Below are 25,322 nucleotides of genomic sequence, written 5' to 3'. Positions count from 1 at the left end.
TGATTAAAACAAGGATTAAAACTCTGATCTGTGAACCTGTGGCTCTGCAAACAGAAACAAGATCACAGAACTTACGAGTTTACACCCACAATAAGTAAATAAGCTTAGCATAGTATGATTCATGATTCAAAGTTACATTATACACATTCATAACAGAAAAAGCACACTATTGAATTGCTGTGTTGTTGAAATGTGCTGCACAAATACACTCGCCTTGCATCCGTTTGAAACTCCCGTGTATAAACCTTCAGAGTATGGACAGGACTATAACTCGAGAATCTGATGAATTTTGAGATTTCTGACTCAGTGACTAATTTTGAGAAATGAGACTGATGCAAACGTTTAGTAAAATAAAAACCAGAATGTGTATTTTTGACATTTTCACATTTCCACTAGTATGAAAGAAAACTGGTTATGGAAGCAAAATAGTAAAACAATGTTTCTGCCTGTAGTGTCTCGCCTTGATATATCTGTGGTTCCCAACCTGGGGCTCAAGACCCCTCAAAGGGTCAGAAGATGATTAACAGAAAAGCAGAAAAACAACTGATTCAGTTACACACACAAAGTTTATCTTAAACTGTTTTGACTGTTGCCTTTTTCTTGTGTGAATTTTACCTCCAGAAATAATCTAAAAGAGGTTTTAAGAAGTTTTTATTGATTATTACAAATTGTCTATTGATTCTTTACAACACTACATCCTGATAGACACTGTATACACCCAGTGACAGAGGATTTTATCTGCATCAGTGTAAGTGAAGTGCTGATGTGCAGTGACTCACTGTGTTTCAGGAGAGGATGAAGAGGAGGCTGCAGTCAACGCTGAAGGAAAACTACGACCTGAGACGAAGGAGAGACTTCAGGGAAACTGCGGAGACATCAGCTGACCTCAGAACAGCAAACACACACACACATGACAAAGAAACACAATGAACCTCAGCTCCGTTTGAACAAACTCATGTTTATTATTCAAGTAAGAAAAGTGACAGCAGACGCTCAGCTGTGGATTTATTTACACACATGTACAGTGAGTCCAGCTGACCCTGGACCAGCTCTGACACAAACCTGTCCTCCTCTCAGACCAGACAAGCTGCTGGCAGACTGACTCTGGATCAGCACAAATAATGACAACAGAAACAACAAAGCAGCAGCTGTGAGGAGTCAAACTACACAGAGACCTTTATAAACTCTAACACGTCTTATTTACACCACACTCTACTGTACCTGCTCTGTAGCACATAAATAAAACAACATTTAAACTCAGCTGCTTTCAAATTTCGTAGAAAATCAAAAAGTGTTTTAGTTGAACAGCTGAACAGTGCTGATTAAACTCCGACTTCAAACTGTCAGAAACTTCAAACTGCAGCAGGAAGGAGCCGAACCTGCAGAGACACAAACAACATGGACACAACTGGATGAACATCTGATGAATAACAAAGATTTTCTCTCAGTGTTCACTGATCAATTATTTTCATCTGTTTAAAAACACACACATATTTATATGATTGTTAAAGTATCTGTGTAAAATCTTCATCTTAGAGGTGACTTGTAACTAAAGCTGTCAAATAAATGTAGTGGAGTATAAAGTAGAATATTTCCCTTTGAAGTGTAGAGAAATAGACAATGAAAATATCGATCACAGCAGTAACTGTTCAGTCAAACTGTGAACCTTTAAAAACTGTATTTAATTATTATGTCAATAAAGTTCATTTGATTATTTCAAAGGTGTGTAACATTTTTATTTATGATGGTTCAAAACAATGAGGCTGCTGTGGCAGTTTTAACACATAACCATTTCTCTGAGTTCTTTTTATTCTATTTTTTTTGCTTGTCTGAGTGGTAATTTAAGATTTCTGCAATAACATTCTCACCAGGAAAAACTCCCACTTCAGATATCTACAACTGTTACTAGTCATTCTGGACAGGAAGAATGAGGCTGTGAAAATCTGAAAAGTTCTTTTTCACAAGGAAGATTTGGATTACAGATAATCTGGGGTGGGGGCTGCAGCCTGGGTGAAGGAATGAGTTTATCTGACAATCAATCACTGGATTAATTGCCAGTTTTCTCTCTTGCACGCCTGGTGATCATAGAGGTTTCTCCCTGGTACAAAAGTGTCTGAAAACAGCTCATTCAAGTACAACTAGTTTGACATTGATCTGCAGTGAAGCTTTAAAAGCAGCTGCTGCAGTGAGGTCTGGACTCAGAGCTGTGGAAGGTGGAGGTGCTGACTTACAGTCGAGTCCGACAGCTGAGCTGACTCACACGATGGTGGCCGGGCCGATGACCGGAGCAGATTTCTGAGGACAAACAGACAGCGTTAACGTCTGAACACAGAGTTTCTATCACATCACCTCAGTGACTCTGATTACTCACAGCTGAAATGTACTGGCTGCTGAGGTGCTGTTTGTTGGAGGTGGAGGATGAGGGCTGACTGGGGGGGCTTGGCTCCTCAGGCAGCGTCTCCTGGAGGTGGGAGGAGACGCACCCGCTGTCGGAGCCGGTGGAACCAGAGAGACAGCGAGAAGATGAACCTGAACTCTCTGTGGCTGAGAGAGAGAAGAGGAAATCTGCTGTCAGACACACGGACGTCAGGAGTGACACCTCCTGTTAAACAGACAATCTTTGGCTGTCAGACTCTGAACCCGGTCTGTACGTACTCATGGAGGGCTGACTGCTGGTTTCATGTTCCTGCTCATCCTCCTCAATACAGGAAGTGATGAAGGAGCTCTCAGCAGCAGGAGAGGGGGAGAGGGTTTGGCTGAGGGGGGAGGAGGAGACGTGGTTATGAAACAGTGAACTTTAAATGAAAAACTGAACTGAATGGCAGCACACTGGACAGGTGTGTGTCGTACCTGTACATGTGCAGGTTGAGCGGTCCCAGCAGACTGGAGGAAGAGGGTCCTGATGTCGAGGGGTCAGAGGTCACTGCTCCTCGTTTAAAAGGGTTAGAGTGATCGAAAACGGAGACGGCGATGGACGCCCTCGTCCTGGCACCTGAACACACACACGTGTCATTGATCAGTTTTTGTTGATCAATTCAATTTTTCACAACTAAGACTGATAGATTGTTTAAATAATCAATCAATATGAAGAAAATAATTCTCAGTGTGAAGAATCACTTTAGAACATTTTTCATCGTCTAAATAACAGATTCATTTCATTTTTTAAAAATTAGTCGTACAGTGTGTTTGGACAAAATGGATTAAGATTCATAAATTTATGATAGAAAAACAACAAAAATAAGAACTGTGTAAAAATCACAGTAATAATAATTTAAAAGATAAATAAAACTAAATCCCATGAGAGAAATGAATCAACAAGGAGACGACCAGAGAGACAGGAACAGATAAAACCATAAAAATATCTATATTGTATTAAACTAATCCATCAGTATTTATATAATTTATAAGACAGATTTATGACAGAATTCAGTGGTGTAGTATCAGACAGATATGAGAAGATATTATGGTATATTATTGTACAATATAATAATATAAACCTAATTTTATTTTCAGGTGTGAGTGATACCTCTGCTCTTCATGATGCAGTGAACAGCTCGGTCACTGATGGCTGCATCGCTCGGCTGAATGTCCAGAAACGGTTTGTTCCCCACTCCCATCGACACCATCTCCTTCAGACGCATCTCTGACCAAACACAGAGGACCAGTCAGTCGTTACATTCAGAGGATCAGAAACACAAAGACTGGATCAGGATCTCTCCTGTGTCTGTACCTTTGTTCCTTGTGGCCTGAGTCCACAGGATTCGGGCGATGTCGCTCGTCCAGGCGTGTTTGACATATGACGTAGCAGCCTGGAGGATGAAGGTCTGATTCTTGGATGTCCTCCTCCTGAACCAGATCTCAAACCTCAGCCCGCTGTCTCCTGTTGACTCCGTCAAACCCACGTCTGCTGTCTGAGGAACAAACAAGACTTTTACATCTAAAAACCAGACCATGACCTCAGAGCGCACCCTCTAACCCTATCTGATGTCTGGTGCCTCACCTTGAAGGAGTGTTTGTAGATGAAGACGTCCAGCCCTCCCTCCATCTTCTTGGGTTTACTGAAGAGGACGAGCTCCTCAAACAGGAAGATGTGACGCTGACATTTCCTCCTCCCGGTCCAGACAGTGAACTCGTCCTGACGGATCAGCTGACCCTGCTCCTTCAGGTTCACCTGCAGAAAGAAATTTGTCAAACCGTCTCCATTAAAAGCAGCTGAATTGTCTCTGATGACCTCCTGTTTGCAGTGTATCCATGGATGTACAGACAACTATCACTGGATTACTGTGATACTTAAGAAAACTTAAAAACAGGAGGAATCTGAAAAACATTCTGCAGCCTCTTTTTCTTCTGTTTCTAAGTGGATTTCTGGAGCTTTATTGAACTTACATCACAATCTCGGATGGCGTCCATTGCCAGAAGGTCATTCCCATGGCGAAGCTGAAACTTGACCATGTTGGTAGCAGCCTGCAGGGTGACAAGCTCCGCCTCCTGAGCCACGCCCACCTCCTTCATGAGGTCAGTGAGGAGCAGAGCGTATTTACTCATCCTCTGAATGGGCTTCAATAAGTAGGATGACAGGTCCATCTTGTCTCCCAACTCCACCTGTTTCCTCTGGAGGGAGATAAAGATCAGAGTCAGGAGATTTTATTCTCTAAAAAATGTGAGGAATGTGGGAAAGAGCTCCCACTCAGAGGTCAGGGGTCAGGGGTCAAAGCCTGAATGAGTCCAGAGGTCAAAGGTCATGGTTTGAGTTCTCACCCTGAAGAAGGCGTTTCCATGATTTAACAGCAGAGCGTCAGACTTTGGTTTGTTCTTGCTGTAGAGAGCGTACAGACCGAACTGCTCCTGCTGTTAGAGACAAAAACAACATTTCATTCAACACATTTTACAAACACAACAAACTGAAAATCTGATTCAAACACAACAAAGTGAGAATTAGATTCAAACAGAGCAGCTTCTTATCCTCCAGTTTATGTTCGGCCTGTATGATGTGTAGTCTGTTAGATTAAAATATTGATGGCCAAAATGTCCAGTGGAAATATGTTAAATAAAGAGTTGAATATTGTGTGATCTATAAAATATGCCGTCAAACCAAGTCAGAGGATAACTAAATGCACGTTTATGCCACTGACAACATCATTATATATATCACTACCAGACTCCATTGACAAAAACAGGAATTTTACTGAGCAGAACACAGGGGCTGCTGAAGTACCACTGCCTCTCTGCCGTAATATCTCTGTGTTTTCTGTGATTTTTATATAATAATACCCAGTCTAACATTATACTGTGTGACCTACATGTCTGAGGAAGCAGTGTGGCACTCTGAGCGGGTGTTTCCAGCAGGCCTCCAGCTCTCTGAGGAAGAACTGACTGTGGAAGTCCAGGAGTTTCTCCAGGTTCCCAAAGACGACAGAGCGTTTCCCCCTCAGGTCCTGAGGCAGGTCGGCTCGATCCATCTCGGGGAAGTAGTGATGGATGATGTACTGTAGAGAGCGAACGTACTCCCGCTCCGTTGTCACCATCTCGTCTACAATGTGACGCAGCTTACTGCACAGACACAACATTTCCCATGAGCCACTGCTTCCAAACTACTCACTACCTTCTCTCACGCAATAAAGAGAATAAATAAACTCCCTCTGGCTGATTACCCACCTTCCCCTGGGTCGGGGGTCTGCTGCGGGGCTGCCTGTGGTTCTTGGGGTGCCGGGTGTCCCAGGGGTGCGTAGCCCCTGTCCCGCCCAGCCGTGAGCAGCCGTCCTGGGGCAGAGCGTGTGGTCGGCCGCCTCGGTGCTGCTGACTTCCAGGCCCCGGATGAACACACCAGTGTTTCCTCTGCGTACCGGCTCACTGTGAGCGCGAGGACACGGTCCGTACCGTGACACCTCGGGGGTGGAGGGACAGTCGAAGCTCTGAGTCTTCCTGAGCTGCTGCCGTCTGCTGGAAGAGGAGGAGGTGGTGGAGAAGGAGGAGCAGGCTGAGGAGGAGATGAAGCTGGGGGAGGAGTCCAGGCGGGGGATGCTGGGGCTGGAGGAGGAGATATCCACGTGGTCAGAAGACTCGTCTGTGGAGGCGCTGCGGAACAGACGCTGGAGGAGTGGGGTGCGCTGGGGGGTGTGATGGGAGCAGGTGGAAGTGATGGGTGAAAAGGTGAGGGGGAGCAGGGAGGAAGAGTGACGAGGAGGTGAGGAGGTGTTGGTGTCTTCCTCTGGGGGGCAGGAGGAGGACGATGAGGAGGAGGAGGACTCGCGAAGCCCCCAGAGTCCTGACAGCGTCTTCCTGGAGGAGACGGAGGTTCTGCTGAGGGCGGAGTCAGAGCGCCGTCTGTGGGCGGAGTCTCGTGTCTTGAGCGCCAACTCCATCTTCCTGTCAAACATCTTCTTGGTCTCCTGACACTTGGACCAGGCGAAGCTCCACTGACGGAGTCCCCGCTCCCCCCGCAGCTCACCCGCCGCCGCCTTCATCTCCTGGAAATGGGCGTCCGGGATTGGTGGGTGCTGCCGCTGGTAGTCCTCCAGGCAGCCAATCACAGCCTGGCATTTGTCCGGCAGTGTGCACTCCTCCATACTGATACCGGCTAAGTGACGCATACCATCCAACGCCCAGCCATAGGCCTGCAAAGGGAGAGAGAGGGAGGATGCTACAGGTCACATGACATCGGGGGGGGGTGTTGACCTCTGACAATTAACCTGAGCTTCAAAAACAAACCTGAAGCATTGATGGAAGGAGAAACACTGATGAGGTGTCTGTAATTATTTTTGTCTGTGCTGACCACTGACACACACAAGAGGTGTGTATGTGTGAGGGTGTGTGTGTGTTTGAGTGTGTGGGAATGACATCACCCTACAAAATGGCAGCGACAAAGCTTTGAAGTTGTGTGTGTGTTTGCAGGCGCCACAAAGGAGCCGACCGCCGACCTCCTTTTTGTTGAAGGTTGTAGGGGGAGGGGTGTGTGTCTGTGTGTGCGAGAGAGAGAGTGTGTGTGGGGTATAAATAAAAAAGAGGAGGCCTCCTGTTTTTCTACACTGATGGACGGAGTCTTTACCCTCCTGACAGACCAACTAACACATTACCTCACCACTAAAACAGCAGGACACACACACACAACATGTGAGGTACTGTGGCTGCCAGGTTGGACTGAGTCGAGGATCAGTTAGGTGGTGGGATTGTACCCAGACCAGCAGAGGGCACTCAACAAAAAAACCTGACTTATTGATTTTCTTTCTTTGCTCCACAGGGTATTTTAAGTCTTTTTCATAAGCAAATGAAATAAAATCAATTCAAATCTATTCAGATTCAAAGTGATGGTTCTGTGGTGTCACAAACAGCCAATCAAATCCCTCCAATGTGTCACATGACGACCACCTTCAACAAAGACTGTAACACTGCCTTGGTACAATAAGTGATGAAATAAATCCATGTACACGCTCCAGTGGGCTTTCACACACTCTCACACACACTCACTCACTTACTCTCATGCACTCTTCCACTCTAACACACACACTCATACACTCTCAGTCCACAGCCGCTTTCATGAAATCAGAAATACTTCTTTTGGTTCAGGTGAGGGGTGGAGCCTGGGTGGAGCGGGACAGAAACATCATCAACACACACACTCGCCCAGTGTGAACTCTACAGTCAAGAGCTGGCAGGGTAAAGATCCTCACACACATACTCCTCCAGGTAAAATGTCTGGATACATTCAGGGCTGCAGTGAATGAAAGTAGCTCTACAGTAGGTCACTGGGTCAGCTGTGTGTGTATGTGGGAACCAAGCTGCTGCAGTCATCAGGACAAATCAGCAATCTAATCAGTTTGAGGAGCACTCAGCCGACACACACACACACACACACACACACACATACACAAACACACTCACAGCCTCCCTGTTTAGCCTCCAGCAGTGTGTGTGTGTGTGTGTGTGTGTTAGTAGCTGTAAAAAATGGGAGGGGCAGGTACAAATACTAAGTCAGCAGTCAATCATCTGTTCTGATGAGGAGGAGGAGGATGGACAGGCTGATGAAGGCTCAGTGACAGCAGAACTTTCTAAACTCACACAAACTAACCAAACTAAAAATGTCAGACTGACAGACATTTACTCCTGAAAACACTGACAGAGCTGCGGCTAAATATCATCATCACAGACTGAACTTTATCCAGAAAACAAAAGCTGGTACCTGGTGTCAGTGCAGGTTAATCATGACTACTTTTTTAAAATTTGCAGCAACTAGTATTTTGTAATTGTTTTGTTGTTTCTGCACTTTGTAGTGGAGATATTTCTGGTAATATTTATGTATTTACTTATTATAATTTTGTTTTGTGTTGTTTATCGTCATCACCTGACGGTAAGCTAAGTTTCCCATCTTTTTCATCTGGACTCCACCATATTCCCAACTGCTGTTGCCTAATCCGTCTCTGTTGCTACAGTTGCTGCCCTCAGCTCTAGCTAACCAATTAATATGCAGAGAGATTTATTACCTGATGCTAGGTAAAAGCTCCAAACTCCAGCTTTAAGGCTTCAACAACAAAATAAGTTTTAAAATCAATCAGTGATGCAGCCTGAGACAGAACAGGAAACTCTTTGAAACCACTTCACTCACCAGGAGATAAATAACAGACAAACCGTTTGAATGAAGCTGTGATGAACAAAAAGCATCAGTTTAACAGCCAGAATGAAAAGGTTCAAAGCTGGAACAGTTTCCATAAATTAACTCTGGATGTTTCCAAACAAGAGAGAGAGGAAGAAGAGACGAGGACTGACCCGTATGCTCTAATTAAAATAACAGGCGGAGGTGGAGGGAGGAGGGAGGAAGGAGGAGGAGGGAGGAGGAGGCCTGACCAGGAGCAGACAGGCTCTGGTTTTGGGGACAGTGGCCCTGCAGGAAGCCAAGTCCTGGAGCCAGTCAACCAAAGAGGGGGGAGGAGGAGGGGAGGGGGGAGAGCAAACCCCTCCAAAACCAGATAAAAGGAGGAGGGGGGAGGGCCCCATCTCTCCCTCTCCTCAGAAGAGGAGGAGGAGGAGGAGGAGGAGGAGGAGGAGTGGTTGTACTTCAAACGCACCAACATATTTTCTGAGTCAGTCAGTTGTTCTTTATGGTTCCTGGAAGAACGTTTGTTTTAAATCTGACGGAGGAGTCGGATCCAGAACATCAGGACGCTGCTGTCACTCACTGAGACTGGCTTTAATTCATTTAATTTACTTTATATATCAAACTGAGTCTTGGTGTGCAGGACTTTTTGGTTCTTCAAATTTTAAAACAGACTCTCTCCGTGTACAGTCTCTGTTTCTCTGTTTGTGTAGTTTTGTATTGAAGTCTTTGTTATTGTTGAAATGTTTGTCGTGTGAATAAAACATTTACATCTCATGTTCCTCCTGCTTCTCAGTCTTTGGTCCCTAAACCTAAATAGCACCAAAACACATCCTGGTGAAACCACACATTAAACTCTTGAGACCTGAGCGTTGATTTTGTCTTCATGTTTAACTTCTTCTCCTGTTTGTCGGCATATGGAGACAACAGGTTTATTTTAGTCATCAGTGTATAAAACTGTCTATTTCAATGCCTAAACATGGCTGTGCAAAAACTAAACAGTGTCACACCTGAAGGTCTGTGTGAATTCCTACTAACATTTACTAACAGAAATAATAAATAAACATCCAGAAAGCTGAAAAATCCAATCTGAATTTTGATGTCCTGTTGTCATATCAAACAACAAACGTTACTGAGGAGATAAAAAGGTTCAACCATAAACTCCGATCAGGTTTTGTTCCTCTGATTGACTCATCTGACTTTTATCTTGATCTCGGCTGTAGAATGTGTTCACAGAGAGTGCCGCCATCTTGTTGTTACACTGTTACAAGGTATAGCAAACCCAAAATATATTGTTCTTGTATGAGGACGCAAGAGGTCTCAGGAGGTTAAGATCGTTTCCACCAAAACAAAGATGGACGACACCGGCAGCTCACTCTGTTTCTGTCCCACAGCCGGACCTGGAGCTGAGTGATCTAACTTCAGGTGAAGCTGTTTATGTACCCGAACGTCTCCCTTGGCAACGCACAGGTGACATCTTCGGTTACCAGCATCAGTCACAGATATCAAACGTTTAAAAAAATTCTTCATGAGAATGCTAGACTGGAACAGACCAGGTCCAAAATGAAGTAAAGATAAATTCAGAGGACGGTTTTACTGCAGGTCTTGATGTTATTTATTGTAAATCACTGCGAGAACATCTCAGGTTTACTCACAGATATACTCTGTGTAAACAAACACACACAGACACACAGTGTTGTTGAAACTATAACAGTGTGCAACAGATTCCAGTCCAATCATTTCCTCTGCGTCAAATATAAAACCAGTCACATGACCAGCGCTCCCACTGATTACAGCAGTCTCACGTGCAGCTGAGATCAGGGTCTTCCGAGTGTTTCTGGAGTCAACACAAACTGTTCTCCACTATCTGACCTCAAAAAACACACAGGAGGGAAACTGACTCTCTGTCCACTGAGAGCACAAACACTGGAACAACATCTACAGTCAACACAAACAACACAAGGATGATAACTGGACGTCCCGACTCCAGATCAGCTGAGGGCTGACCCTGAAAACAACCAGGACTCACCATAACGTCCTGCTGTTTGTTCAAACTCACAGAACTTTATCTCCTCTGGTGGAGATCTCAAAACATTTCCAAAGATTATTGAATTTTGGGTGAAATGATTCAGACATGAACATTACAGAGCTCCAGTGAAGAGCTGCAACATGTAAGATACAACATCACTACTTACTTTACACATCAAGTAAAACCACAGTCTCAGTCTCACAGTCTCACCAGCACAACCTCTAATGTAAACTGGATCCTAAAGTCAGACTGATGTTTGACACCAGGGATGGGCGATATGGACTCGATATTTTCTGGTATTGATTGGGATAATGATATAAATGATGATAATAAGTATGAGTAATAAGTAATGAGTAGGTACTTTACTTGACATTCCTGTCTCCTCCTCATCTTTTCCTCATACTCAGGTTTGTGTTTGTGTTTGAGGTGGTGGAGCAGACTGGATGTGTTAACGTCTTTTGTAAGCACCGTTTTTTTCCCTTCCCAAACTTTGCATACTAAAGTTGTTTGCTCCACGTCTGATTTTCTGTAACCAAACCAGTTCCAGATTATTGAGGTAGCTCCTCGTTTAGCGATGAACTCCTCCTCAGCTTTAGCTCTGCCTTCCACCATGTTTGTTCTCGTTCTGCATGTGAGCTGCAGGCTGTGAGTGCTTCACATAAACAAATATGTCATCAACTAGAATTTGTCGTTATTATTGCGGGATGACAAATTCTTATCGTGGGGAATTTTTTTTTTCAGTGTATTGCAAACAACACAATATTGTCCATCTCTACTCCACAGCACTGATGGATGTATGTCTGTTATTGTTTCATTACTGAAACTCTGTGTTTACGTGGTTTCATTCACCGTGGTGGACAGCAGGTTTACTGTGGAGATGTCTTTGTAAGAAGTGTGTTGGTGAAAAGCAGCAGACAACTTTTGGTGCTTTCACATCAACCTTGTTTCGTCCAGACCCTCTGACTTTTCAGTTTGGTCCAAACCAAAACAGCAGGTGTGAAATGTTTCTCAGACCACGGTTCAGGCCAACCGGGCCAACAAAGAACTAAAGTTTTGTCTGACCAAAAGAGGTGCCCTATCAAACTGAACCTTGGTTCAATTTGTTTGGATGGTTTGAACTTTCAGACTGATTACAGGAAGATAAAGCTTGTCACCCATTAAACAGACCAAAAAGTAACCAGAAGAGAAAAAAAATGCTGCTGTAGTACACGAGGAGAGGAGGAGACAAATTAACTGTGATTTGGTCTGACAATAAAAAATAAATGTCAATTTGAAAAAAAAAAAAAAGCGTAAAAATGCTGAAACTTAGTAATTTTCTGAGAAGATGAGTTGAAGTGACAAGACACTGAAATCAGATGCACATCTGTCTATAAAAAGCACAGAGACATAGCACGGGTAGGTGATGGTGACAGGACATAGGTGTGTCAGGTAAAGTTGTTTAGTGCATGAAACCAAAACTAACTGGATCAAACGTGACAAAAACATGATCTCAATCTCTACCACCATCAGAAACTGACCAATCATAGCTCTTGTTGTGTCCCTGCGGTAACTCTTAGCCCTGAGGAAGTGATGTGCAACCACAGAAAAGCTCCTTGTTGAGTTTCTGACCTCTAATGAACATGGAGCAGTTTTTCTATGAGAGGATCCCTGTTCACAAGGACACAAGTGACGAGATGCACTTTCCTGGAGGTAACAGGCCAAGATGTGCTGCAGCGCACCAACAAAGACATCAAACAAGTAAACATAGATGTAAATGATGCTGGGTTTATTTATTTTTTTAAATATCAGCTTTTTAATGTTTTATAAGGAAGGAAACATTCAACATGTTTGTGTGAGGAACCAGAACCAGAACCAGAACCTGGACCTGAGCCTGGATCTAACCTGAACCCTCAAACAGACCTCTGAAGATTTGACCTATCAAATCCCAAGATTTAAAACCTCAAAAACATGGAGAACACACACACACACACACACACACTCACAGCTCCATCTATAGCCACTCTTGATGAGTAACACTAACGTCTGTTAGCTCGCTTAGGTCCTGTTAACTTTCTGCTGCAGGAAAATGAGGCTAATGGAAAACACACATACACACACACACACAGAGCGAGAGAGAGGAGTAGAGCTGCTTTCATTCTGGAGTCAAACTATCGCTGACTTCACATCAAACTACTGAATAAATGCAACAAACACACACACAAACACAAATTAAACTACACAACTGTACACACAGCTACAGCTGCATAAAACTTCCTACAACTGAATCGTGTGTGTGTGTGTGTAAAATGTGTATAGAATAAGAAGTGTGTATCGTACCTCAGTGTGTTCTGTTGAAGAGCTGCAGCCTGACTGAGCCGAGCAGAGAGCGGCATCCTGACCACACACACACAGACACACACACTCACACACTGACCACCCCCCCCACCTCATTCACAGGCTGAATGGCAGATGGGCGGTCCCAGAGGAGGGAGGGGGGGGGTGTTACCACAGCAACAAAGACTTTAAGAAAGCAGTGAAAGGAGGAAGGAGGGAAAACTTGGCACTGGAGTGATACCTGGACTACACACATACACACACACACACACACACTTACACAAACACACACACACACACACTCACTCTGTAAACACTCGGACAGTTTCACATGTCTGTGTCGTGTTTGGACAGAAGCTGCAATCGATTCTCTCTCTCTCTCTTTATCAGGACTCTTTCTATCCTGATAAATCCCTGATGTGGAGATACAAGGTTTCCAGCTGACGGCACAGTCTCATGCTGTGTGCGTGTGCGTGTGTGTGTCAGGTCAATATCAGCCGTCAGTGTATCAGAGTGGAAACTTCACAATAAACTACAGTCGCTTCACACAGGACTCTGATTTACTGTGACTCCATTTTACTTACATGCTGCATGATACAAGTTTTATTAGATTTTTATATCTGCAGAGGCTGTTTGTGTTCCTTTATTCCTCTGATTAAATACAAGATGAGTAATTAACCTGTGTGTGAGTGCAGTGTTTCAGCTTCATGTTCATCTGACAGGATTTAAGAAATGTTTCAGCTCAGACCTCGACAGATTATTGCAGTTACTTTTACCTAAAACTGACTCAAGTGTTTATTCAGACCTGAAGGAGTACAGTCTGATTTATACGTGTGTGTAAGATCGACAAAAAGCCTTCGCCATTGTGAGCATTTAAACCTGTACACAGGACTCTTACACAGCCTTGTCAAGGTGGGAATATTGCACTGTTACTCTGCCTCGCCGTTCTGTCACAGCTCTGATTCTGCGATGCTGCCATGCTGTATAAAACCACACACCAGGGCAACATTAAGCCACCTTCATGTGGTTCTGCGTAAACAAGCAAAGGCGGCGCATTCAAGGGAATTTTTAACGCCAATATTGCACAATCTCTGTGTAACTTTCTGCAACTACACCACCAAAGCACTAGGTGGCAAACAACAGTGTGTTATATTAACGTCGGAAGTCGGAAGTCAGAACTGGGAGCGAAGTGGTCAATAACCTCCGAGTTAAGGTTATTGACTACTTCGCTCCATCTGAAGAACACCTCAGAGGAGGATAAAAGGTGCAGAAGATATCTTTGTTTTCCAGTGTATTTCATTGTGTAAAAAACGTCTTAATTATGTTTGTCATTCTGTTACCAAAACACACAAACCTGACTTAATGTGAAAGAAACTGCTATAAACATTAAAATTAGTGTTCACGACTATCGATGTGAGTAGTAGCCATCTTGAATTCTTATGTTGGGGTTGGTGGGGTTTCCAAGTTCCAATCCGACCTCTGAGGGTGTTCCACTTGAAACGTCTGACTAGGAATTTGGAAATTCCGACTTCCAAGTACAACTGGAACACACCATGAATGTTTAACAACAGTTACTTGTACTGAAATGACTGCGACATTGAAAAGAGAGAATAAATCAGAGGAGATGGTGCATGACCACTGAGAGTTTTCTGAGACTTAAACAAGCCGACCAATCACAGCTGTCGTAGTCTGCATCACCGCGATGTGTAGTTATATTTCTAGGGAGGTGCACGTCAGGGTACGGTGTCGATTCAAGTACAAACTGGCCTTAAAACTGCCAGAACAGACAACATTGCTTTCATATGATGTTAGCATCAATGATCTGTCAGGCATCCCGATTAACACATTTATCTGTGAACAGTTTCTAATAGAAATAATAGAAAACAAACATATAACAGATACTGATGCTCACACACAGACACACACCCTCCCTCCTACAGTACAGGGTCATATGGACAAACCATCACCACCCCCCCTCGCCCCCCACCGACACACACCCTTTTACAAAAGACAGAGTCCAGTATACAAAACAATATTGACACTCTCCCCCTCACTCCTCACCCTCCTCTCGCCTGGCCTCAATACAAGCTGTCAGTTTCACTGCAGGAGGACGATATGAGGAGGAGGAGGGGGAGGTGATGTGTCAAAGCTCCACCAGCACAAACCAGCTGCTCTGATACATACAACTATTTTATCCTAAATTAAAAATCCACAAACATATAAATAAGCGCTGTTCAATGAGGTGTCACAGAGATGGAAACTCTGGACAGAACTACACATCCTCCATGTTTTCTGTTTTAGTTTGATATGTGGGAAGAGAGGTCACAGTCTCAGCAGCTTATTCAAATCTATCTGACAAAAAAATGACTCACACACTACTGTACTGTTTGTTCTGTGTCACACTATGAGTGACTGGTTATCTCCACACTACAAACTGTGACCTCCTTTGTTTATAGTTGGCTAAAAAAAACCATATCATTTATCGGTGTTATTCATTTGACAGGTTCTCTGCTCCAATATCCAGATACAGAAACTGCAGGTCATATTTACTAGATATTAATGAAAGTAATTACAGTGAAAACTTCAGCTTCAGTCCGGGTCAGATATTTTTGTTATTTGCCTCCTGCAGTTATTCACAGGTGATTCCTCTTGCTCTGCAACAACGACATTGATTATAAATACATTCAGGAAGCAGAGATGGAGGGAGTGACAGGAATTATCGTTGACTAATCAAAAAAATAATCAACTAATTAGTCAACTACCAATCTTTAGTTGCAGCCCTAGTGAACAGAAACAATCTGCTCAAACTGTAAATCACTGACTGTCTGACCTGATTATTTTAAACTACTGTTATTTTCATAAAGATCAAATTCATTTCTCCTCGACAACAATTAAAAATATATTAGAGGATATTTTAAATCAAACCAATAAACTACAGATTTAGTTTCCTTATAAAAACTGATTAGCTGTTAGTTCTGCTAGCTGGACTGACTGACGTCTATTCACCTCTGCAGGAAGCATTAGTCTCAGATGGTCGTTACTGAGGCAGCACTGAGCTCATTATGGACATAACATCAGCGGCTGGTTGGGGACTCGCTGACAGCAACAGTACCTGGTCTAAGAAGCGGTAGAGTCGGACGGCGCGGTCGATGTTCTGCCCGGTGGTGTTGACCCGCTGGGAGAAATCCTGAAGCTGAGCCCAGAACGAATGAACTTTGACCTCGTAGTTGTGGAGGTCGGTCGATGACACGTCATCCCAGCGCTCCAGACGACCCAACAGCTCCTCGCCTCGTTTACAGTAATCCTGCAGACAGACGTAACGAGGACGAGGTTAATGATCCCTGATCGTTTATGAACCAGTTCAATCAGGTGTAGGTACAGGTGTGTGTGTGTGTGTGTGTCGTACATATGCAGTTGGGTAGAAGTCCTTGAAGTCCTGCTGTTTTTTGTTCAGAAGCTCCAGAGAATCCTCCGGTTCATCCAGAGTCTTCAGATGGACTTCACCCACCTCCTCCAGCCAGGACCTCACCTGAAACACACAACGTACACGAACTGATGAGCGCCTGGTGTTGACTGAAGCTGATTGGTCAGTGTCAGGAGCTTCCTCTACATCTGATTGGCAGATAGAGCAGTGAATTCTCAGGGACTCAGAGTTTTGTTCAGTTCAGCGTCTCTCTGTTGACTGCTGCAGAGTCTGAAGATCTTTAGAAACTTCCTGCACATGATGTCGTATGTCAGTTTCCCTCTGATAACTGAAGGCCTCACATTTTACCACAGTGGAGCTGCAGTTCACTAATATCTCTATAAAACACTCTCTCCTCATGTTTCCTGTGACTCTGCACAAAAAACTGTCAAATAGCTCAAACTCTGCATGAATAATCTAACACAGTAAAAAAAAGACAAACCACCTGGTTGAGGCCAATAACAAAATCAGAGACGGTGTATGAGCTGATATTCATTCATCTTTGATGAGGGTGTCTGCATGGTGTTATGGTTACGCCTGGGGTCCACACTATCCCGGGGCTTTTGAGTCTGGACGCCGACATTCACTTCCTGATTGGTTCTTATCAGTAGCAATGTATCCCTCCCTGATTGGTCACGTTCCTGTCACATGACCCATTTCAGGTAGAAAATAAACAGCATCAACCTCAACTACCGGAGGTGAATGTAACATGGATAATCAATCTGTGACAATTCCCGTGTCCAGCAGTGTTATCAGCCCTGCTTAAAACGAAAACTTTAGTGTGGGATATTTTACAGTGTGAAAATCATCTGAAATCATCTGATAATATCATCCACTTCAGTGTGTGACCTGGGAAGTGTTTGTAAATGACAAAACAGTCAAAGACAGAGTGAGACATCTCACCAGTAGACAATCTTTGTTTCCACTCAGCAGGACAGTCATGGTTGCATGAAGATGTTTACAGACTGATCACATTAATACGATCACGATATGTATCAGACTGACCTCAGTGAAGCCCTGCTCCAGGTTCCTAAAGTCCACGATGAAGTTCAGCTCCTGGGTCCTAGAGTTGGACAGAGTGACGAGGCGGTGGAGCAGCTCATCCACCTGATCATACAGGGACGACACCGTCTCCACCTCCGCCCGGTACTCCTCTGTCGTGCTGATGCTGCTCTCCTCTCTGCGGAGCCGCGACAGAGATGCTCCACCCTCCTGCTGTAACCGGACCAATCGGCCATCTTCGAGGATACTGCGCATCACCGCCTTGTACCGGGACAACAGAAGCTCGGCGTCCTGGGAACGAGAGAGAGAGACAACTGGGATCAGTGGACATGAAATAATTTATTTCCCCCCAAAAAAGACAGTTTATTTCCCGTGTGTCACCTCAGCAGCAGCAGGTAGAGGTGTGGACTGCAGGATGTTGACTGTTTTCTGCAGCAGGTTGATGACATCTTCACACTGATTGGTCAGCTGCTCCACTCTCTATAGGACACAACCAAATAAACAAATAAATAATTGCTGATTACTTTTCTGTCAACTAATCGTTGCAGCTCTAAAATAAAACAGTAAACAGCAACTAAAACAACATGACACAGGATGAAAACATTAAAATTAACAGAACTTTTTCTAAAGAGAAGCTGTTTTGTTATTTAGATTTTCTTTTCTATTATCTGTGAGAGTCTGAGTTCTGACCGATCTGAAGCTGAGCCAGCTGCTCTGACTGAAGCTGAAGGATCCTCCAAACTCTGCAGGAAGCTGGTGGAGCTCCACGTGTTTCTGGACAGACTTCAGAGAGCTCAACACCTCCACCTGCACAACACACACACACATACACACACACAAACACACAGTCTGTCTCAATGTGTATGTGCTGTTTACCGGTAATCTGATTTCTTGAAACTTTAATGAGAAAACTGGTCTGTGTAGGTTCAGATCAGAGGAACCTGATTTCAGTGGAGGAAGGATCAGAGTTAAACAGGAAACATGATGATGAACTTATTTGACTGTGTGTGAGATACAGATACATTGAGCTGCGTCCGTCTGTCTGTCCTCTCACAGCAAAACAAAGAGCAATCATGTAACAGCAGCTACATTTAAAATAAAAAGCCATGGTTCCAAGAATGTGGTCAGTGTGGGGGATAAATCTGATCCCTGACCTGCTGTATGAGTGTGATCAGGAGTCAGGAGTTACCTGTGGAGCTGCAGGTTTGTCCAAACGTAGAGAGGAGTCTTTGTTGATCAGCAGTAACACAGTGTGGATGGAGCCTGGTGTGTTCTCCTGCACACATGTTAGACATGGTTCAGTTCAGACGTCTGATTTACTGTCACATATATTCACAGGCCTCATTTTAGTTTAATGTGAGTTCAGTGTAAGTGAAAGAGTCTGAGTCACAGAAACAGGTGTGTGTGTGTGTGTGAGTGTGTGTGTGTGTGTGTGTGTGTGTCATCAACACAACCTGTCTGTGTGTCTATAGACTGAGTGAGTAAATATTGAGATACATTGTCAGTCTGACCCAGTTTTACCAGCAGAAACCAATGTGTTACTTCCTGAATGTGACATATGATCTGATACGATATTCAGGGAAACTGTTTGATGACTTTATTGGACGATTTCAATTACACTTTTTTTCTATGTGTGTTAATGTCTGCTGCTTCCCATGAGCCAGTTACCACTCCGGAGAACTGGCACCCTCTGCTGGTCAAGTACAACAAGGATCAAATGACTAACAGCCAAAGGCTTCCATCATCTGCATTCATTAAAACTCAACACAGAAAGTTGTAAACATTTCTTTGGATTGTGAGTTGGAGCTTTTAGCTTCTTCTGTCTTTGACTTATTCTCTCTGTCCATGTGTATTTTTTTCTTTTCTTCTCTGCCAGGAATTTTCTTGTTTTCCTGTCAGGAACATGGCAGCTCCTGCTGACCTGCCCTGAATGAGTGTTTTTTCTTGAACATTTTCTATTGACTGAAAGGTTTATTCCCTATACTTACTTCCATCATACAATATTCTACAGCAGTAATCTGTTTACATACTATACACTGACTTTACTATGTTAGAATGATCAGTATTCTTTATAGATCTACAGTCTGTCTGGAGCTTCTCCTCAGCTCTCAACTCTCAGCTGCACTAAACATCTGACTTGCTGTACCTGTCTCACTACAATAAACTTAGACCAAAGCAAATTTCTTTGCTTTGAGCTGAGAATAATCAGTGCTGTTCCTGTTTTGGCTCACAACCATGAGGTGTGTTCGAGATCAACTTTGCCTGACTTGAGGGTCAACATGAACTGCCGCTGACTGCTGGGGCTGACTTCTACTTCCTGCAGTGTGACTGAGTGACCACGGCTGATTTCACAGCATTTGCCTTTTGCCTTTTTTAATTCATCAAATATATCCAGCTTACTGTGGAAAAACAGCACAGCTGCTCTGTGTTTTTTTTTTTTGTTTCCCCTCAATATGTCAGATTGTTTTGTAAACCTATACACACAGAAGTTCTGACAAAGACAACATGATTACTAATTTAGTTGTTCAGTTTCAGACTCACCTGCAGGGACCTGAGGGCGGAGAACAGGGCGGGAACAGGAGCAGCTCTACGGGCATCCACTAACACCGTCAGCCCCAACTCCCGCACCTCCTTCCTGCTCCGCACAGGAAATGATGTTAGTGGAGAGAACGAGCCTACGGTAACCTGAGACACAGCAGTGTGTCTGGGTGGGGGAAGGTGGCGTACCTGAGGGTGGAGGTGTAGTAGAGCAAGAGGCGGAGTAGCTCAGGCCGGTCACAGTCGGGGTTTGACCACACGGAGCTCCAAGTGCAGACCGTCAGCAGAGCTCGCCCACTTCTGTCTCTGGTTCCTGCAAGAGTCACAGATGAGATGCTGATGACAGGAGGCTCCTTAACACCTTCATCTCTACAACGCAGCGTTTACTGAATACAGGAAATCACAGCTTTGGTTGAAAACACTGGAAGAGATGGGAGCTTATGTCTCACTCTGATCTTAGTTTAGGATCTAGTCTGAGCCCAGAGCTAGACAACATTATGAATAGGATTCCTATAGAGACAGACATTTTTATTAGCCAAATGGAGGCAGTGGAGTTCCAGCAGTTCCTGTGTTCTGCTCTGTAAAATTCCTGTTTTTGTCAATGGAGTTTGGTAACAATTGCCAGGTACACAAATCGTCTTTCTCACCAGGCAGACAGAGAGCCCCAGAGCTCAGCAGCACACTGTAGAAACTAGACTGGGAGGACTGGGTGGACTGGTTGAGCTCTAATGGGACTGTGGGTGCTGGTTCCTCTGGTTGTGTTGAACTGGAACCAGTAGACGGTCTGACCTCTAACTGAGCAGGAGGTGACTCACTGCTGAGACCTGTGGAGGGAGGACACACAAACACACACTGACTGATCTGTACAACGTCTACACACACAAACAGACACAGACAGATAGACACACACACACACACTACAAAATAAAAGAACAATTGGTTTTTGATCTGATCTGATCACATTTTAAATCTCTGCTCTCAGGTGAGTGTTAGAAGTGAAGTGTCAGTGCTGCTGAGGAGGAGGGAGAAGGGAGGAGGAGGACTAATTCATCCAATAAGAGGAGGAGGAGCAGGAACAGGAGGAGGAGGAGATGATAAATGAGGACAGAAAGAGTCTGATGGTTTGTAGAATGAAAATGAGGAGGAGAAACAGGATTCTGTACCTTCAGTCTGAAGCTCTGCAGTTCTTCCTCCACCAACCTCCTCCTCCTCCTCCTTCTCTTCTTCTTCCCTCTCCTCCTCCTGCTTCTTCTGTCCATGTTCAGACTCCCTGGGTTCAGCACCAAGTGAATCCAGAGCTGGTGAGGAGACGCTCTGTGGTGTGTTGGACTCCTCAGACTCCTCAGAGTGTGTTGGTAATTTGATGTTTTCAGAATAAGAGCCCTCAGAACATGTGTAGAATGCATCATTTTCAGAATAAGAGTCCTCTAAGTGTGTGTGCTGAGAGTTTTTTTCAGAATGAGAGTCCTTCAAGTGAATGTGTTGTGTATCATTTTCAGAATAAGAGCCCTCGGAGTGTGCTTGTAGTGTATTATTTTCAGAATAAGAGTCCTCAGAGTGTGTTTGTAGTGTATTATTTTCAGAATAAGAGTCCTCAGAGTGTGTTTGTAGTGTAGTGTTTTCAGAATCAGAGTCCTCAGGGTGTGTCTGTATTGTCGTGTTTTCAGAATAGGAATCCTCAGAGTGCGTTTGTAGTGTATTATTTTCAGAGTAAGAGTCCTCACACTGTGTGTGTAGTGTATTATTTTCAGAATAAGAGTCCTCGGAGTGTGTTTGTAGAGTAGTATTTTCAGAATAAGAGTCCTCAGAGTGTGTGTGTGTTGCTTCTTTATCTGTGTGTGTTTCTCCACCTTCTCCCTCTCCGTCTTTCTCCTCTCCTCCTTCTCTCTCGTCATCTTTCATCACTTGCTCCTCCTCCCATCTTTCTTGACTCTGCTGCACAATTATAACCTGAACTTCCTCTTCTACTTCTACCTCCTCTGCTCCATCCTCTTCAAACTCATCATCTCCTTCCTCGTCCATCTCTTCCTCTCCATCTCCCTCGGTCTCTTCACTTTCATCCTCCTCCTCCATGTCTCCTCCCTCCTCAGTAGTGTGTGTTTGTGGCAGTAAATCTTCATCCCCCCTACACTCTGTCTCCTCCACCTCCTCCTCTTCTTCCTTCTCTACACCCTCATCAAGTAAAGCTACCATTTCTTTCATCCTTTCCTGCTTCTCCATCACCTCTCCCTCTCCTGTCTTTTCCTCCATCTCCCCCTCTTTCCCTCGATCCACCTCCTCCTCCAGTCTCTGTTCTATACAGTTTTCAGGTTCACTGTTTAGCTTCACACTCCTGCCTACATCAGTACCTTCTGTTTGCTCCTGTGACATTTGCTGCTCTGACTGAATGCAGACGGTTCCCATGACTTCAGGAGGAGCAAAGGAGGAGGTGGTGGGGGAGATGGGGGTGAGGATGACGGGTCTGCAGTCCTGGTTCAGGTTTTCTTCAATGAGCTTGGAGCAGAGCTCGGTGTGGGAACTAACCTCCACACAGGACCTGGTGGAGTGTGTGTTTGTGGTTTTGGGAGTGTGTGTTGTAGCAGCAGAGTGTATGTGAGTGCTGTGAGGTGTGTGTGCACTCGCAGCAGAGTGTGTGTGAGTGCTGTGAGGTGTGTGTGCACTCGCAGCATAGTGTGTGTGAGTGCTGTGAGGTGTGTGTGCACTGGCAGCAGAGTGTGTGTGAGTGCTGTGAGGTGTGTGTGCAGTAGCAGCAGAGAGTGTTTGTGCTGTTGGAGCTGTGTTTGTGCCGGTCCGGGCTCGGTGCTGAAGGCTGATGGACTGGGTTAAGGAGCCTTTCTGCGGGGAGAAGCGAGGCAGCGGGAGCTCCGTCAGCTCCACGTACTCCCCCTCCGAGTCCTCGGCCTCGCTGCTCGCTGGTGATTGGTCTGTTTTTGTAGAGGATGGGAGGAGCTTTACCTCCTCCTGTCTTGAGGAGTTAGTGTCTCTACTCAGATCATGTGACATGTTAATCAACATGTCTCCATCCTTAACAGAGGACTCTTTGTTGTCCTTCAGGGCAGTCCGGGGTCGGCTGATGAATTGTGGGTAGACCAGGTCCTCCCAGGGGACCCTGAAGACGTCTCCGTTTGTCGAGAGGACACAGCGCTCCAGCCTGGACGCTCCCCGCTGCTCCCTCTCCCTGTTGACAGAGTCCAGCCAGGCCATGCTGAAGAGGGACCGCAGGGCTATCTCCGACACCTCCTGCTGCTCCACATGACGATGGTTGCCAGCCGACACGCTGCACAGAAGCAGGCGGGGAGAGGAGGTGACACTGCTCCTGCAGGAGACGCTGTGTGCTCGAGGTGGAGGAGGAGCAGCGCCTGGAGAAACCAGCAGGTAGAAGTCTCCTGGACGGAGGAGACGCTGGTCCAGAGGACAGAGCTGAACGACTACCTTCTCATGGATGCACAGAGGCCAGCCTTCATGACGAAACAACAAACCACAGTACTGCAACTGAGGAGAGGAGAGGAAACGAGGAGAGGAGAGGAGATTATTATCCAGTACAGGTTTTTGGTAAACTACATTTTCATTGTTTTTCCAGTTATACCGCAAGTGTAACTACACACTGCAAGTGTGTAAAACACATTATCACTGATAAACAAAAGATACAGCTAATCTGTGTTTAAAGATACACCTGAAAAGCCGAGATCCTCTGGTTGTGATGCCTTTATTCGCGATGCAGAAGCTCAGAAAAATCAACCTTCCATTTAAAAAAAAATTACATTGCTTGTTACATATTTGCCACATATTTGTGTTCTGTTTGAAAAGTACTCATAACAAAAACAACATTAAAAAAAAATAAATTGACGTGCGAATGACGTGCAAATTTGCGAACTCCTGTTTAATGCTGCAATGCTGTAAAAGTAAAGGAAATTACAGTTTACAGTTACAGTTTATTGCAAACTTGAATTGATGGAGTATAAACCACATATATTCACAGAACAGGGCTTTTTAATTAACTTCGAAACGCAGGGGGAGATTTTGCCTAATCTCAAAACTTTGCCTGGTCTGTTAATGAAATGAAAACAGTGTTCTGTAGAGTAATAAATACCATCTGTGACAGGAGATTTAAGGGTCCAAGCCTCTGTAACAGCTGTGGTCACTGCCCATAGCTGTGGTCTGATCCCATTAACCATAGCAGCATCAAACAAACACAGCGTCACATGTTTCTGGCTGCGGTTCAAACTGCACATTTACAGTCAATAATCACATCAACAGGCCAAACACACACAGCTTCCAGCGGTTACTCTCTCCTGACGTCCTGCAGAACACTGTGGCCTCTGTTTGACTGAGGTCTTTGTGCGGGGCAACGCCTAGCAGCAGCAGCAGGTGAGGGACGATCCCACCGAGTCACCTTATACAAACATGACACATCAGCCAATCGTGCGTGGCATTCAACAGGCAAGAACAGACATGACCAGAGTGAGAGGGAGAGGGTGAGGAAGAGGGTGGTCTGTTTGACTCATCAGTGAGAGTCAGGTCATCACAGAGTAAAGTCCTGACTCACAGAGACAAGTGATTATCTAAATCTGAGGCTCTTCTTTGTTCTTGTTTCCTCCTAAAAACCCACATCTGACGTCAAATGTGCAGATCCAAAACAAACACAAAACATACAGAGTGAAAGAGGCTGTCAGCTGAGGCTCTGATACAACATTATGACCAGTTACCAGACAGGTGAATAGCCTCTACAGACAGGTGAGTACAGACAGGTGAGTAGCTGTTACAGTCAGTCAGATCCAGGGATACTCACACAGGCATGTTGCTGGAGGTTCTGTAAGAACTGTTTTGCAGGCAGCAGAAAGTGGAGCAGGTAGCGGAGGCCGTCTCCTCTGTAACAGCTCTCCACCACGTTGAGGACCTGACAGAGGACAGTCGAGGATGTGGCCTGGAAGGGAGGGTAGAGAGCCGACAGAGCAGTCTGGATGCAGCGGTCCAAAGATTCAGAGTCCTGAGAGATGAAGAGACAAAGAGACGATCAACGAACTTCAACTTCACTGTACCTTTACTTTAGCTAGTTCTAGTTCATGTAATCTGGGTTCTGGCTCTCGATCATCCTCTAACTCTGAAGGCTCAACAAGAACAGCACAAACCAGTGAGGTCAGTGAGGAGAGTGTGAGTGTGTTTACATACATCCAGCTGCTGTTATTAAAACACCACACCTCTGCATCACATTCCACTCAGACAAAGACACTGAGCCACATCCAAATATCAGAAACATTTCTGTGTTTAAGAGAGTGAGAGAGGCCGGCCTGGTCTGACCATCGGAGGACATTCAGAGCAGAGAGTAGAGGTTCAGTCCACTGACAGTTATTCACCAGACCCACCAGTGTTTCCAGTATGACTGACCACAG

At 44.8% G+C, this 25,322-nt stretch overlaps 1 protein-coding gene across 1 annotated transcript in view; it reads right to left on the bottom strand.

Moving 5' to 3' along the window:
• Positions 1 to 938: 938 nt before the first annotated feature.
• The window catches only part of plekhg4 (pleckstrin homology domain containing, family G (with RhoGef domain) member 4), a 40,269-nt gene continuing 15,885 nt past the window's right edge, over positions 939 to 25,322 (bottom strand). The window contains exons 2-25 of the mRNA XM_051078321.1: positions 24,722 to 24,919; positions 22,666 to 23,424; positions 21,096 to 22,620; positions 20,580 to 20,756; positions 20,122 to 20,245; positions 19,936 to 20,029; positions 18,584 to 18,670; positions 18,085 to 18,201; positions 17,776 to 17,874; positions 17,398 to 17,685; positions 16,336 to 16,458; positions 16,042 to 16,233; positions 5,656 to 6,614; positions 5,301 to 5,550; positions 4,759 to 4,848; positions 4,387 to 4,611; positions 4,001 to 4,171; positions 3,731 to 3,911; positions 3,527 to 3,643; positions 2,851 to 2,992; positions 2,656 to 2,756; positions 2,372 to 2,544; positions 2,232 to 2,295; positions 939 to 1,379 (exon numbers count right to left, since the gene is read on the bottom strand). Coding sequence (XP_050934278.1) covers positions 2,257 to 2,295; positions 2,372 to 2,544; positions 2,656 to 2,756; positions 2,851 to 2,992; positions 3,527 to 3,643; positions 3,731 to 3,911; positions 4,001 to 4,171; positions 4,387 to 4,611; positions 4,759 to 4,848; positions 5,301 to 5,550; positions 5,656 to 6,614; positions 16,042 to 16,233; positions 16,336 to 16,458; positions 17,398 to 17,685; positions 17,776 to 17,874; positions 18,085 to 18,201; positions 18,584 to 18,670; positions 19,936 to 20,029; positions 20,122 to 20,245; positions 20,580 to 20,756; positions 21,096 to 22,620; positions 22,666 to 23,424; positions 24,722 to 24,919 — 6,231 coding nt within the window. The 3' untranslated portion in view covers positions 939 to 1,379; positions 2,232 to 2,256. The remainder of the gene's footprint in view (positions 1,380 to 2,231; positions 2,296 to 2,371; positions 2,545 to 2,655; positions 2,757 to 2,850; positions 2,993 to 3,526; positions 3,644 to 3,730; positions 3,912 to 4,000; positions 4,172 to 4,386; positions 4,612 to 4,758; positions 4,849 to 5,300; positions 5,551 to 5,655; positions 6,615 to 16,041; positions 16,234 to 16,335; positions 16,459 to 17,397; positions 17,686 to 17,775; positions 17,875 to 18,084; positions 18,202 to 18,583; positions 18,671 to 19,935; positions 20,030 to 20,121; positions 20,246 to 20,579; positions 20,757 to 21,095; positions 22,621 to 22,665; positions 23,425 to 24,721; positions 24,920 to 25,322) is intronic.

This window comes from Lates calcarifer, linkage group LG2, assembly GCF_001640805.2.
Source record: "Lates calcarifer isolate ASB-BC8 linkage group LG2, TLL_Latcal_v3, whole genome shotgun sequence".
In the NCBI taxonomy this organism is placed as follows: Eukaryota; Metazoa; Chordata; class Actinopteri; family Centropomidae; genus Lates; species Lates calcarifer.
Note: the sequence above shows the minus strand (reverse complement) of the source record. Positions and strands in the feature narration are given on the sequence as shown.